The sequence below is a fragment of the Theropithecus gelada genome, chromosome 2, assembly GCF_003255815.1.
Source record: "Theropithecus gelada isolate Dixy chromosome 2, Tgel_1.0, whole genome shotgun sequence".
NCBI lineage: Eukaryota > Metazoa > Chordata > Mammalia > Primates > Cercopithecidae > Theropithecus > Theropithecus gelada.
In genome coordinates, this window is record NC_037669.1 from 123,535,460 (window position 1) to 123,552,143 (window position 16,684).

At 35.8% G+C, this 16,684-nt stretch overlaps 1 protein-coding gene across 1 annotated transcript in view; it reads left to right on the plus strand.

The window, feature by feature from the left end:
- Nucleotides 1-16,251, plus strand: part of WDR49 (WD repeat domain 49) — a 186,375-nt gene extending 170,124 nt beyond the window's left edge. Inside the window, exon 19 of the mRNA XM_025376536.1 lies at nucleotides 15,944-16,251. Coding sequence (XP_025232321.1) covers nucleotides 15,944-16,062 — 119 coding nt within the window. The 3' untranslated portion in view covers nucleotides 16,063-16,251. The remainder of the gene's footprint in view (nucleotides 1-15,943) is intronic.
- Nucleotides 16,252-16,684: the final 433 nt, after the last annotated feature.

The window sequence follows — 16,684 nt, forward strand, 5'->3', positions numbered from 1 at the left end:
TCAGCTCTCTGCTTTTGAGTCATCACTTCGCCTTCTACTATTCGTTTATATCTGAATAAATTATTCACCCTATTAAGTCTCAGTTTATTTTTCATCTGTAAAATTGGGATAATGATGCCTGCCTCTTGGAGTTATGTGGGTTGATGATAGCGCGATAGCTAGCACACTAACCATTTGCTAGATGATATCTATTATGATTTTGAAGATGAGGAAAACCTAGAAAGGAAATAACTAGCTTGAGAGACATTAAGGAGGTTGAATTTAAAGGATTATGTACCCAATAAGAGATGAATACATGTATGTCGATCAGTCTTCTAGTTTGGGTAACTATGTTGAAGTAAAAAGACTATCACTGAGAGAGGAAATACAGAAGAAGATGATATAGAGTTAGAAAATGACATTAGTTTCTAAGATATGTTGAGATGGAGGTGACTATGGGACACTTACTAAAGAAAGCTGACACTTTTCCAAGAAACTAGCCATCATAGAAAGGAAAAAGAAGTGATAACTGAAAAGAAACTATAGTTGATAGGCCTGTTTTAGAATTAAGTTCAATATTTTTCTTCTGATTTTAGATTTGATGCATGCGTATTATAGAAAATTGACTGGTAAGAAGTAAGCAGAACTCTAAGGAATATAGGAATAGGAAAATGAAAGAGCAGCCACTACTTCCCAGGCCTGAGATATATTGACCAAGGAAGAGTCCCACCCATCCCAGGGCTGCCTCACTGAATGGCAAACCCACAGAGATGCTGTATGTGGAACTTACCAGAAATCTACCACCAGGGTTTCAGGAGAAACTATCCATAGGAAGGTGCTGTTTCTCAGAACTTACTGTAAACCCATTAAGAGGGTACAGGGGAGGCTGTTCACACGGAAGAGTCACACAGTTGGCCTCTTGCTTGTCAAGGATATTATGGAAAACCATTCATGGAGTGGTACCAGATAGGTGGCATATTGCTGACAGGGGAAACTGCTAGCTCTGGGTTCTGGAGAAGCCTTACCTGCGTTGCCGGAGTCTGGTGCTGGAAAAGCTACTGCAAGAGCTTGGTACTGGAGAAGTCATCCTATAAGAGCCTAGTGCTGGAGAAACTGCAGGGCAGGATTCTTGGGAGAGGAGCACAGAGAAACTGGAACTTGGAAGACAAATCCATTTCTCCTCCAGTGTCTCTCCATTGCCCCTTAGCCAACAACATGCCAGCTAACAAAGGAGACATTGTAGGCTTGAGTCTGTCATCACAGAGCAGGCATCAAAAAGTTTGGGCAATACATTTGGGCATATTCTCATCTTATCTGCCCCTTCATGCTTGTTCTCCACTCCTGGTCCTTCTACATCATGTTAGGACCTTTAAAATTACAGTTTTATCCCCAGTAAGTTATAAGGTGTAACGGTTGTCTTTGGGGGTGGGGGTGGGAATTGCAATTTATAAAGAGAATAAACCATGGAAACGATAAAGGTATAAAGACAAAATTTTAAGTGTAAGACTGGTTTCAAAACAAAGTTCTACTACTTGCTGGCTTTGTAAACTTAAGCAATTCAAGTAAACACTGTGTGCCTTAGTTTCCTCAACTGAAGGTAGGCTTCATCTTAGTTATCATCATAATGTTTCTGTAAACATTAAATGATGTAACCCATGTGAAGCCCTTAGCAAGTGCCTGATACCTAGTAAGACTTGTATACATTTTATTTACTGGTAATGTCCTGTATTATTATTCAACTAAATAGTTCTACAGTGTAGGAATTACTATTCCCCACATTTTTTATATGAAGAATTGTGGCATAAAGAATTCAAATAACTGACCTAAATTCACATAGATAGTAAAGCTAGAGCCTAGATGGGAATGCTAAAAAACTGACTCAGGTGTTTATGCTATTAATATTTCTAAATGCAGCCTCCCTTGTTCAAATAGTATTCAAATCAAATTCCCTAGTTGCTTATTCTTGCTCTTATTTCTAAAACCAGCCATTTTACTGTATTACCTCGTTTTATTATTTTCATTTAAAATTGTTCATCTTTTCAGAAGGATAATGCTGAATTAAAAAATCGTTATTATAAAACAACACTTCAAAAAACCTCAATTACCAATATATTTCTCCTGCACACTATCATTACAGAATCTACCTTATGTCTTTGTACTGCATTTTACCCACCTTGCTGCAATCTCCATAATTACCTCATGCATAAGTTATTTGGCAATTGTACAATGAGAGGCATTTTGCCAGTCTCACTTTCAATGTCCTAAACTATCACTTTGGAACTTGGGACGGTTTTCAAACACTTTAAAATCCCCAGGTGATGTTTTAGCCATACCTGCTGGGTTTTTTATGTCCTTTGGTATTCTCTTTCTTTCCCTTTCAACTTGAAACATCTTTCTTCGCACTTTCCTTTTAGCTTTCAAGTTGTTCCCAGTTGGTTCTTAAACAGCTTGAAACCCCTCTTTGATATGCCTTATTCAAAATCCTGGAAGCTACTTAGAACTGGCTCTGGGTCAGGTTTTGCCAGTAAATTCCCCAGGACCTATTCACATTGTATCTGTAAAATCTTTAAAACTTGAAACAGTGTGGAGAAAATGCTCTATTAGTGATACTTCAGGTGAATTGTTTTGTTGTAGCTGTTGTTGTTCTGTGAAAGACAAAGTGTATGAAACAAAGAGATGGTTTTATTCAGCCTACTGCAGTATGGAGAAAGTTCATTAAACAGGAACTTCTCAAAGACAAGAAAGGAGGTCTGAACTTTTGTAGAGATAGGTAGATGAGAAAGTCATCTATGTTTCTTATAGGACTCATGAGGAAGGAAAGAGAGGGTCTTAGAATATATGAGAGGAGAGGAGTCCTTTGTGGTTAGCTGTTTCTAGAACATGAAAGGGTAGAGAGATTTCTTAAATGGCTTCACTTTCCAGGAGCACTGGACTGAGGTAAAGTTCAGCATTGTCAGTCTCATCCACCTTTTGTTTAAGAAAAATGAGTATCACTCATTGCTGAACAACCTAGAAGTGATCCTAAAGCTCCTGGGTGGGGCAAAGCAGAGTCTCAGAAATAGTCTCTCAGGGGTTCTTGTTGGTGTTGCTCCTACAAAACCACTTGAATTTATATTGCCAGGTGGAGGCAAAGGTCAGCTGTTTTGAAGTCCTGAAGATCCTGGGAGAAAGGGATAGCTGCAAGGCAACCGAAAGTCTGTATACGGATCTGGGATGTCAGGTTTTAGTTCTTGGTAATGTCCTTAGGTGGGAGGGAGAAAGACTGAAAATATTAGTTCGGAAAGTAGTAGTTAAATGTGGGAAAAAAACACATAAGATTGAAAAGTTTGGAGAGTTGACAATTTGTGCAAGGTAACAGACTCCAGTCCAATTTGAAGTAAATCCCAAAAGTGGTGTTTCCAAGGAGAAGAGGAAATCAAATCTCTGGTAGATAAGAAAAGTTTGCATATCCATCAGAGACTTGCAACTTGAAAAGAGGGACAAAAATAATTCAAAAACAGTGAACTCAACCAGAATCTAACAACCCAGAAGGGTGTGCTGGAGATAATACATAGGGTTTCATTGGAACACACAATGTTTCACATTACCCCTTAAACTACAGGTGAAAAATATACACGTAAGCTTTTAGTAAAATCTAGTTTAATGTATCTTTCTTTTAGGATATTATTTTAAATCTAGCACCAGTAAAGAAAAATAATCTTTGATATTATATAAAAGTTCTTACTTGAACAAATAATTAAAATGCAGGAAGAAAGCATTCATAGATATATACATTGACTATATGATAAACGAGAGATTGCTACACATGGCTTACCTCAGAACCTTTTAGATAGTGAACATCTAGAATGAACAGAAAACTCAGGGGCATTTTAAAAGTAGAAATCCTTCCTATTGCTCTACCTTTTTGTTTACATAACACTAAATTATCTCAAAATTCACCAATACAATACACACATACCAAAAGTTGGGGTCTATAAAACAGAAGTCATTAATATGTGAACAACATATTTAAAAGATTCAACAGGTCCCAAGCAACCATTATTCAAGAGTCATATGAAAACTGTTGAAGTATTTTGATTAATCATCACCACTCTTTCTCACCAACCAGTTGCTTTGTTGCCTGGTTGTTACTGGATGGTGGCTGAAATAAAAGGACATTTGACAATACTGACGTAGAGCTTAGATTTAGAAATCAGAACCTTGACATCAAGATGCGGGCAGTGGATAGCAGCATGGGCATCACCTGGGAGCTCCTTAGAAATGCAGCATCTCAGGACCTACCCCAGATCTGTTGCATGAGAATTTGTATTTTAACGAGATCCCCAGGTGATTCTTATGCACATAAAAGTTTGATAAATAAGGATGATTTGTCTAGAAGACACAAAATAGGACACAGAATAGGAGGAAGAATGTGAATTAGGAAGGAGTTTTCAGAATGCCGTACACTCATAGACAGGTAGTCATTGCATACTACATTACATAGCTGCCAAGTCCCTTGTTGCCAGGGTATCTCGTGAGTTTTGCCGCTGTTGTTCAGCTGATATAGTTAGTTGCCAATTAGCAGGCAAGGGAAAGACCAGAAGATAATATATAAACCAATTCTTCTGTGTTGAGATCCTTGAATCATTTTATTATAGAGAAAATGTTTTGGATACTTTCCTGACCACCACATCTTTCCTTTTCATCACTGTGAAAACAGCTTTTGGCTATCATTATAACAAACCTCGTCAGGCAGCCAAGTATAAAGAGAAGTGATGCATATATAAATGTCATATTTTCCCAGGAAGGGAATAGTGAATGTAAGTGGTTACTGATAACACTAGATGTTAATTTTTAAGAACTTGGTTGTGGTTAAATGGATGTATATGTATATATATGATGTGGAGAATCACCCTTTTATCAATATTATAGGGTCCCCAGGTCTCTGGAATGCAGGGATTCCAAAGGGTGAGGAGTGAGCCAAAGCCTTTGCATGCCTGAAAGTTCCTTCATTCATGTGCTCATATATTCAACAAATATACTTTTTGAATGCCTTTCCATGAACCAGATACAATGCTGGGTACTAGAGATATATGGTATACAAAGGCAAACAAAGTCTACTGCTGCTGAATTTATTGTCTAGGAATAGAGATAGGTAATAAGTAAGTAAATAAATAAAGATGATAAGTTTGGAGAGTGATATTGATAAGAGCTAAGAAGAAAATAAAACAAGATAATATAATAAGGTGACATTAGGAAGAACATCAGTGAAGGTCTCTCTGACATTTAAGCTAAATCCTAAGATAGAAAGTTCTGCAAAGATGTTGGGCCAGAATGTCCCAAGCACAGGAAACAAGTATGAAGCCACTGAGAACAAAATTGACATGTTCCAGGGACAGAAAAGCGGTCACTGTTGCTAGAATGGAGTGAGGAGACAGGTATCAGATGAGATTAGAGGGCGATCAGGGGTCTTGTCATGTGGGACCATGTTGCCTGGGAAAAAAATTTGATTTAAGTATAAAGGGAAGCCTTCAGAAGATTTAAAGAGGAATGTGACCTGATGAATCTAGACACAGTGTCTGTTGCTCACTATTCTAAGCAAACTACTGTCCAGGATTCTAAATAAGTTATATGGCCTGGGAGGCAAGAAGTTGGAGGCTTGATTCTTAAGCTTGTGATCATATGGGAACTTGAGGGTGCTTTAAGATAAGCTGTATATTTATTTATTTATTACTTTTTAAAAATGTCAGCTTTTATTTTAGATACAGGGAACACACATGCAGGTCTGGTACATAGGTATATTGCACCCAGGTAACGAGCATAGTACCCAATAGGTAGTTTTTCAAACCATGCCCCTTACTCCATCCCTGTCCTAGTAGTCCATAGTGACTATTTTTATCATATTTATGCCCATTTGTGCTCAATGTTTAACTCTTACTTATAAGTGAGAACATGTGGTATTTGGCTTTCTGTTCCTGCATTAATTTGCTTAAGATTATATCTTCCAGCTTCATCAGTATTGCTGCAAAAGACATGATTTCATCTTTTTTATGCTTGCATAGTATTCCATGGTGTGTGTGTGTGTGTGTGTGTGTGTGTGTGTATGTATCTGTGTGTGTGTATCTCGCATTTTCTTTATCCAATCCACCATTGATGAGTACCTAAGTTGATGACACGTCTTTGCTATTGTGAATAGCATGGTGATAACACATGAGTGCATGTGTGTTTTTGGTATAATGGTCTATTTTCCTTTTGGTGTATTTCCAGTAGTGAGATTTCTGGGTCAAGTGGTAGCTCTGTTTTAAGTTATTTTAGAAATCTCCAAACAGCTTTCTGCAGTGGCCGAACTAATTTACATTCCTACCGATGGTGTATAAGCCTTCCCTTTTCTCCACAGCCTTGAAAGAATCTGTTGTTTTTTGACTTCATAATAGCCGTTTTGACTGGTGTGAGAAGGTATTTTATTGTGGTTTTGATTTGCATTTCTCTGATAATTAGTGCTGATGAATATTTTTCCTATGTTTTTTGGCCACTTGTGTGTCTTCTTTTGAGAAGTGTCCATTCATGTCCTTTGCCCATTTTTTGATAGTGTTGTTTTATGCTTGTTGATTTAAGTTTTTCTTTTAATAGAAATTGGATGTTGAATCTTTGTCAGATGAATAGTTTGTGAATATTTTCTCCCATTCTGTATGTTGTCTGTTTACTCTGCTGATGGTTTCTTTTGCTGTGAAGAAGCTTTTTTATTTATTTAGGTTCCACTTATCAACTTTTGTTCTTGCTACCATTGCTTTTTGGAGCTTAGCCAAAAATTCTTTGCTGAGACTGATGTCAATAAGGGTATATCCTAGATTTTCTTCCAGAAATTTTCTAGTTTTGGGTCTTATATTTAAATCTTTAATTCATCCTTAGTTAATTTTTGTATATATGTTGAAAGGTAAGGGTCCAGTTTCAATTGTCTGCATATGGTTAGCCAGTTATCTCAGCACCATTTATTGAACAGAGAGTCCTTTTTCCATTGGTTGTTTCTGTAGGCCTTGTTGAAGATCAGATGGTTGTAGGTAGGCAGCGTTATTTTTGAGTTATTTTATTCTTTTCCATTAGTCTATGTGTTTGTTTTTGTGTCAGTAGCATGCTGTTTTGGTTACTGTGGCCTTATAGTATAGTTTGAAGTCAGGTAATGTGATGCCTCTAGCTTTGTTCTTTTTGCTTATGATTCCTTCAGCTATTTGGGCTCTTTATTTTTGGTCCAATTTGAATTGTAGAATAGTTTTTTTCCAATTCTTAAATGAATGACATTTATTGTTTTGTGAGGAAGCATGTGGTTGATCTTAGAATATGTTCTGTGTGCAGATGAGAAGAATATATATTCTGTTGATTGTTCGGTGGGGTGTTCTGTAGGTGTCAATTAGGTCCAACTGATAAAGTGTAGAGTTTAAGCCTAGAGTTTCTTTGTTAGTTTTCTGCCTTGATGACCTGTTTAATGTTGTCAGTGGGGTGTTGAAGTCTCTCAGTATTATTGTGTGGTTGTCTAAGTTTTTTCATAGGCCAAGAACATGTTTTATGAATCTAGATGTTCCAATGCTGGGTATGTGTATATTTAGGATAGTTAAATCTTCTTGTTGGATTATATGCATATGCCCTTCTTAATTTTTATTTGTTTAAAATCTGTTTTATCTGGCTTAAGAATAGGGACTCCTGCTCTTTTTTGTTTTCTGTTTCAATGGGAGAAGTTTGTCTGTTTCTTTACCGTGAGCCTGTAGGCATTTTTGCATGTGAGATGGGTCTCTTGAAAATAGCAGATGATTGGGTCTTGTTTTTGTAACCAGCATGCCACACTATGTCTTTTTAAGTTAGGTTTATAGCCCATTTACATTCAGGGTTAGTATTTGTATGTGAGATTTTGATCCTGTCATCATGTTCTTAGCTGGTTGTTATGTAGACTTGATCATATAGTTGCTTTATAGTGAACTGTGTGCTATGCACTTAAGTGTGTTTTTGTGGTAGCAGGTGCTGTTCTTTTGGTTCTGTATTTAAGATGCCCTTAAGAGACTCTTGTAATTATGGCTGATCCCATTGAGATAAATTCCCTCAACATTTGCTTGTCTGAGAAAGATTTTATTTCTCTTTTACTTATGAAGCTTAGTATGGAGGGATATGAAATTATTGCATGGAATCTTTTTTCTTTAAGTATGTTGAAAATAGGTCTCCAATCCCTTTTGGCTTGTGAGGTTTCTTCTGAGAAGTCTACTGCTAGCCTGATGTGGTCTTTCTGTATGTGACTTGACTAACTGCCTTTAAGATATTTTTTTTCTTTTGCATTGACTTTGGTGAATCTGCTAACTATGTGCCTTGGGAATGGCCCTCTTGTATAGTATCTTGCCAGGGTTCTTTGTATTTCTTGTATTTGTGTGTCAACCACTCTAGCAACATTGGGAAATATTTGTGGACTATATCCTGAAATATATTTTCCAAGTTGCTTATTCTGTCTCCTCTTAGGATTATCAGTGCATCCTAGATTTGGTCTCTTTACATAATCTCATAGTTTTCAGAGGTTTAGTTCATTTTTTATAAATTCTATTTTTGTCTGACTGAGTTGATTTGAAGAACCAGTCTTTGAGTGCTGAAGTTTTTCCTCAGCCTGGTCTATTCAGCTGTTAAAACTTCCAGTTGTATTATAAAATCCTTGTAGTAAATTTTTAAGTTCTAGAAGTTCAGTTTGGTTCTTTCTTAAAATAGCTATTTAATATTTCAGCTCTTGGATCATTTTACTGGATTCCTTGGGTTCCTTACATTGGGATTCAGCTGTGTCCTAAATCTTGTTGTGCTTCCTTGCCATCCAGATGCTGAATTCTATGTCTAAGTTGTGTATTCAAGTAGACATAAATTTTCTTGTTTTCTCAACTTTTATTTTTATTTATTTGTTTTTATTTTTATTTTACTTTGAGTTCTAGGATACATGTGTAGAATGTGAAGGTTTTTTACATAGGTATCCATGTGCCATGGTGGTTTGCTGCACCTATCAACCTATCATCTAGGTTTTAAGCCCCACATGCATTAGGTATTTATCCTAATGCTATCCCTCCCCTTGGCCCCCATCACCTGACAGACCCCGGTGTGTGATGTTCTCCCTGTGTCCATGTGTTCTCATCGTTCAGCTCCCACTTATGAGTGAGAACATGTGGTGTTTGGTTTTCTGTTCCTGTGTTAGTTTGCTGAGAATGATGGCCTCCAGCTTCATCCATGTTCCTGCTAAGAACATGAACTCATTCTTTTTTATGGCTGCATAGCTTTCCATGGTGTATATGTGCTGCATTTTCTTTATCCAGTCTATTATTGATGGGCATTTTGGTTGGTTCCAAGTCTTTGCTATTGTGAACAGTGCTGCAATAAACACACGTGTGCATGTGTCTTTATGGTAGAATGATTTATAATTCTTTATATACCCAGTAATGGGATTGTTGGGTCAAATGGTATTTCTGGTTCATATTTTTTTTTTTTTTACAAGTGGTATTCAACCATCTCCAGACACAAACCACAGGAAATTTGACAAATCAGCCTGTTTGCTATAATAAGAACACATCACTTTTTTGTTGTTGTTGTTGTTGCTATCATCCTGTGATAGTGTACTTCATGGAAAGTGTATCAGTCAGAGGGGAAACAGGGAAGTAAAATCAGCAGGACTCCATATTGAGATTTATTACAAGAAGTTGACTTACGGGTTTGTTGGGTTGGCTGAGCAAGTTCCAAATATGTAGCACTAAGTCAAGAAGGAAAGATCATGGGCAGGCTGGGCACAGGCAGAAACGTTCATTGGTAGAATTTCTTCACTCTTTTAGGGAACCTCCAGTCTTCTTTTAAGGCCTTTTATCTGTTTAAGTCTGGCTTGCCAGATTATCCAGGATAATCTCCCTTATCTAAAGTTCGTTGATCAGGGACTTGAACTACATTTGCAAAATCCCTTCAAAGCAACACTTATATTAATATTTGACTTCATAGCTGTGAACTTTACCCTACGCAACTTAATACATCAAGAAAGTCATCACAGTAAGGTTAAAAACATTTTTAAAATTATTGTAAGCAAGTTCAATAAATGATTATTTCTTACATGTATTATGATCTACTACATACTCAACACATCATCATAGAAAATCATTATGCCGGCCAGGCGCGGTGGCTCACGCCTGTAATCCCAGCACTTTGGGAGGCCGAGGCGGGCGGATCACGAGGTCAGGAGATCAAGACCATCCTGGCTAACACGGTGAAACCCCGTCTCTACTAAAAATGCAAAAAATTAGCCGGGCGAGGCGGCGGGCGCCTGTAGTCCCAGCTACTCGGGAGGCTGAGGCAGGAGGATGGCGTGAACCCGGTAGGCGGAGCTTGCAGTGAACCGAGATCGCGCCACAGCACTCCAGCCTGGGCCACTAAGCGAGACTCTGTCTCAAAAAAAAAAAAAAAAAAAAAAAAAAATCATTATGCTATTAACCTAGCAGACGTTACTGCGAATAGTGAGAGGAATTGATTACCTTTATGCATTTAAAAGATGTTAAGTTAATGACATCATTTTTGCCACATATAGATTTACAAATGAAGCTAATGAAGGTTAAGTTTTCTGGGCCTCATCTACAAAGACCCTTTGAGTATTAGAAATTGCTAGGAGTTTGAGAGTGTTCTAGGTGAAGAGCAGAAGCAAGGTTACAAGCAACAGTCATTTCCAGGTAAGCATTTCAGGTATCTTTTTAAAAAGAGATCTCAGGAGAAAAGGACCTAACTCTAAAAATTACTAGAAATTTGTTGAAATTTATTTTATCCTAAAAAGCCACTTTTATAAATAAATTTATATTTGTAATTTTATATTCTTTTTTTCTAAAGAGAGCTCCCAAAATTTTAACTTTCAGGCCCAAGAAACAGGGATCCACCCCTGCATATGTACTTTTTATAATCTGTTTGTTAACTAAAAAGAAAAAAAATTAAAAATGAACCATCGAAGTGAGTTTGTCTCTTTCAATATCTTACAAAGACTTATCAGTTATTGGGTTAATGGTCTTGAAACCCAGTCAATTACAATGAAAATTTGTCATTTAGTTGAGAGACAAATCTCAGTAAAACAGAATTTATTTCAGAAGTAACATTCTGGCTTTTACAATATATCTCAGAAGGGCTCAAAGGCATCAGAATTGCTTGTGCTTCTAAAGTGCTAATCTGCAGTCATATGGGACAGGACCAGCTGCTGATGTACAGATATCCACATTATCTCATATCACTGGTATTAGGCAAATAGAAAGTATTGTCTTTCATTTTATCTCTGCTTAATGCTAGTTCCAGATTTATTCATTTTCATCTTATTGCTTAAAAAAAAACATATTCACAGAATTCAAATATTAGAACATACAAAAAATTATTCATTGAGAAGTTTCCCTCCCTCCTATGATGATGTTCTGTATTGTTCCCACTGTCATCTATTTCTTGCAGCTGCTATTACAAGTTTCTGTGTAAACTTTTAGGGTTTCTATATGTATTTATGATTTTGAACATGATCCCTGCTTTCTTTGGCAAGTATGTCAGTCAAGGGTGAAACTTCTTTCATTTGTCTAATATATTTTTTCCATTCTTATATTAATAAATTCCTGAATCATTTTATTTCAGATGTGTTGTTTCGCTTTTAATCCATTTTTTAAAAATCATTTTTTAAAAAAAATTGGGAAATAGAGTATCTGTATATTTATATATTAAACACTTTGTTTCTCAGACTGTTTTATGCTATTTATATATTTTTAAATTTTTCACTGCATCTGTAGCTTTTTATTTGTTTATGTTTGTGTGTATGTTTATTCTAGTGGTTAACTTTATAATCATAGGAATTATGTAATTCCTCTAGTTCTTCATTTCTCTTAGACACTGTTAGATCTATGCTCAGTGATGATAGAATAAACTTGTTTTCTCATTCTCCTGCCTCCCTTCTACCACACAATTTCATTCCATAACATGATTTTCTTTATGCTTACTTTTATTTTGTTAAATTTGCCTATGCTATTAGTTGATTTTTCAGTTTTCAATGTTATTCTTTGTCTCTGATTTATCATAAACAAGATTTCTTTCTCCTTTATCCTCATAATTTTTGTCAATTGTATCATTCATACATTGTCAGGCACATGGACTTTACCTTCTATTTTTGTCATCCTTAACTCCACATTGTTTTAATTTTACTTCTACACTTAAATATATTCAGTGATCACCACCAAGTTATTTTTTTCAAAAATTTCTCAGTCATTTCTCAGTTTAGCTTTTTTTTTTTTTTTTTCTTTTTTCTTTTTTCTTTTTTTTAAGATAGAGTCTCCTTCTGTCACCCAGACTGGAGTGCAGTGGCACAATCTTGGCTCACTGCAACCTCTGCCTCACGGGTTCACACCATTATCCTGCCTCAGCCTCCCAAGTAGCTGGGACCACAGGTGCCCGCCACCATGCCCGGCTGGTTTTTTTGGGTTTTTTTTGTATTTGTTAGAGACCGGGTTTTACTGTGTTAGCCAGGATGGTCTCCATCTCCTGACCTCTTGATCCACCTGCCTCAGCCTCCCAAAGTGCTGGGATTACAGGCGTGAGTCACCGTGCCCGGACTCAGTTTAGCTTTTTGAAATTTCCTCAAAGAGGACTCTGCGGAACAATGATCCTAAATTTCTTACATATTGACACCATTGATAGTTTTTGGATTTGAAGGACAACTTGAATGTATGTAATATTCTTAGCTCACATATTCTTTCCCTGATTATCTTGTAGGCATTGCTCTACTCTTTCTGGTGTTGGTCATTCCTATAAAATATCTAATGCAAGATACTTTCCTCCTTTTTAGGTCACTTGATTATTTTGTACAGTTGCCAGAGGATTTCCTCTTTATCTTTAAAGTCTAATAACATTACTGGGATATGACTTGGTTTTGAGTATTCTAAGTCAATTATTCCTAGTGCACAATGTGTCCTTTCGACATATGTCAGATTGACTTTTATTTGAAGAAACCTTTATTAAATGATGCCTTTAAATATTTGTTATATTTTGGTTTTCTTTCTTAAGTACTGATACGGTTTGGCTGTGGTCCCATTCGAATCTCAATTTGAATTGTATCTCCCAGAATTCCCACGTGCTGTAGGAGGGACCTCGGGGGAGGTAATTGAATCATGGGGGCCAGTCTTTCTCGTGCTATTCTCATGATAGTGAATAACTTTGATGAGATCTGATGGGTTTATCAAAGGTTTCCACTTTTGTTTCTTCCTCATTTCTGTCTTGTTGCTGCCATATAAGAAGTGCTTTTTGCCTTCTGCCATGATTCTGAGACCTCCCCAGCCACGTGAAACTGTAAGTCCAATTAAAGCTTTTTTTGTTCCCATTTTCGGGTATGTCTTTATCAGCAGTGTGAAGGCGAACTAATATAAGTACCTACTCTAATTATATGTTTGTAGATCTATTTATTTGTGTGTCTTCAACATTTATTATTTTTCTAATTCATTCTTTTTATAATTTTCCTTTTATTATATATTTTTTCTCATTTCTATATTCTAGGTTTCCTACTGTGTTCTAGGAACTCTGTTTTCCCTGGTGATTTTTTTGCCTCTATTTCTGAGTTTTGCTACCTCATATTTAATCATTTCCTCTCGTGTCTTCATCTCTTCCCTGAGTTTTTTCACTTCTGCTCTGTGATCTTCCTTCATGGAGGCAACTGCTGTTTCTTAATTTTTAAAATTTAATTTTGTCAAAATGCTTGGTAACAATGTTTGTGCAAGATTTTTCTGGTGGTAACTCATGTATTGATTAGTTTTGCTGCTCTTTTTTCAATTTGATTGGTTTTAGTTTTTCCTTATATAAGTTTGTGTTCATGCTGTGTTAGTTTTAAAAGTTTCCTCTTTTAATTAATTAGCTTTAATGAGGTGGATTTTTTTTTTTTTTTTAACTTGAAATACGTGGTAAATCCTTGAGTAAGAGGCTGGGATGTGAGAACAGGGTATCCTTCAGGTTTTACATCCCATGGGGACAGAGTGCTTTAGTGAAAAATGACTCATGTGTGTGATACAGGTAGCCCTACCTCATCTATTTCACCGATCCAAACCAGGTCCCAGAGAGCTTCTGCTTCCAGTTACCTTCACCTCTTTTTAGCATCTATGTATATAAGGAATAAAGCATTTGTATTTCCCGATGAGCCTGTCACTCACAGTGACTATCTTTTTCCCAGCACATGCTAAGATGCTGCTGCTGGCCTTCTTATACTCTCTATACTTTTCACTTTTTCTTGAGCAACTTTTGTCCTGTCTCAGCTGTTTTGCTTCTTTATATTTTGTGAGCTGCAGATTACATCTGTCTTTGAGTTTTGTTAAAGTACAATTTATTTGCAAAGTTATTATCTCTCATTTTCTTGGTTGCTTTTATATGATTTCCATGAGAAGAAGAGGGAAGATCTTGACTTCTGTAGCCAAGGTCTACATATACTTCCTATATACAGTATAGTGTATACTGGAAGGGGAAAGTTTTTGTTTTATTTTGTGTTTAATCCAAATATATAAAGATGCCACTATACTGTAAAGTCATTCGATGTTTACTTTTTAAACTTCATATTTTTTGGTTGGTGTTTAAAAAGTTCCTAGGTCCAGCTCCAACTTTATTCCACTTTACTTTCTTTCATATATTTTATGCTTCTTTTAAATTGTACTGAATTATTTAGAGTTATTCCAATAGTAGTTATTATTTTTCCATTCTGTTTGTTTATTTATTTATTTTTGAGACAGAGTCTCGCTCTGTTGCTCAGGCTGGAGTGTGATAGTGTGATCTCGGCTCACCGCAACCTCTGCCACTGGGGTTCAAGCGATTCTCCTACCTCAGTCTCCCAAGTAGCTGGGATTACAGCCACCTGACACCACGCCTGGCTAATTGTTTGTATTTTTAGTAGAGATGGGGTTTCACTAAGTTGGCCAGACGGGGCTTGAACTCCCAACCTCAGGCGATTCACCTGCCTTGGCCTCCCAAAGTGCTGGGATTACAGGCATGAGCCACCATGCCCGGCCTATTTTTCCATTCTTTATTCACCATTTTTTCTCTAGTTGACACTTCCTATCCAACCCTTGCCAATTCTTCCCCACCTCCATGTTTCTTATTATCAATTAAAATCCTATCTGGAATTCAAGACCTACCTCAAATAAGTACCTAATTCTTAAAGCTTTTTAAAAAATCTATATATTGTTATAATATCTCTTACATATTTATACACAATTTGCATTGCTTATATTCTCTTGGAATGATATCTTATTATATATGATATTTTGGTTATTTGGTTACTGCTTCTAGTTTCCACCAATTGGAAGAAAGGTCATGACTTAGTCGTATTTGTGCCTCATTTATGTCTAAGCATAGAACATTGTGTATAACAGACATTCAATAAGCATTTGTTTAAATAATAAAATTATGCAAAATGCCAAAATTATTTTCTAGAATGCATGGCGCAGTTTCTTCCTACTTCTCACTGATGCACAATATAACCACTCATGGAAATAATTTGGTTCTTTTTTTTTCCTAAAACTGCAACCCCTATGGATGTGATTGTAGATGCACTTCTTTATTCATGCAGACAGTAAAACTGTGTTTTGATTATTTTAATTGTCTTATTTCAATACAGAATAATTTTTTCCTGACTCTTTATGTCTTGATAGCTGTTAAGTAGATTAAAAAACAAAAACGGAAAACACAAACTTCTATAATCCTCTACCCTTAGAATGGTGGATTTCTATTAAGATATATGCATTAAAAGAACAAACTCTACTAAAATTTAACTTTTAGATGTAAATTGAAGTAAACAGTATAGCAGAAGCTTAGAGAAAATTTCCCCAAATACACTGTGTTTTACAAAGATTTTTAGAAAAAGCAAAATTTGAGAATTTTCTTCCCACTATTTCATTTAAATAGGTCTCTTAACAAATATAATTTACTTTTAATTTTCCTCATCATTCTATAGCTTTGAAAGCTGTATTTGATGAGAAAAACCTGTTTCCCAAGGAAATTCTGGATCATGAACGAAAAGCCAAGCAATTATGCCAAGAAAAAAGTTGTGAAGTGAAGAAAAATAAGAAGTAATTATAATAGAAAAAACTTCATCGTCACGTAAAGTACATATATAAAATGCAGAAAAAGCATCAAGAATTCTGCCTTTTATTTTATATTTGAACTTCAGGAAGTTTTGTCTTCATGGGATAATTTAGTACTGCTCTTATCCATCATCTTTCAATTTCTCTGTATTCTTAATAAAATAAATATTGAACTAAAGTTGGAGCATCATCTTGGTATTTATTCTCAAGAATTTTTATATAAAAAATTTACGATTGCAGAACAAAGTTCTAACGAGTTGCCCTTCTGGTTGTTCCTATAGACAAATATTTTTGATCAATTTTCTTTTTTTTTATTTTTATTTTTTTTTTATTTTTACTTTTATGCACACATTTAATTTTTAACTTATGTGGGTACACAGTAGGTGTATATATTTTGGGGTTACATGAGATATTTTGATACAGGCATACAATGCTTAGTAATTATATCAGGATAAATAGGGTATTCATCCCCTCAAGCATCTATCCCTTGTGTTTCACACAATCCAATAATACACTTTTAGTCAGTTTAAAATGTACAATTAAATTATTTTTACTACAGTCACCCTGTTATGCTAGCAAATACTAGGTCTTATTTATTCTAAGTATTTTTT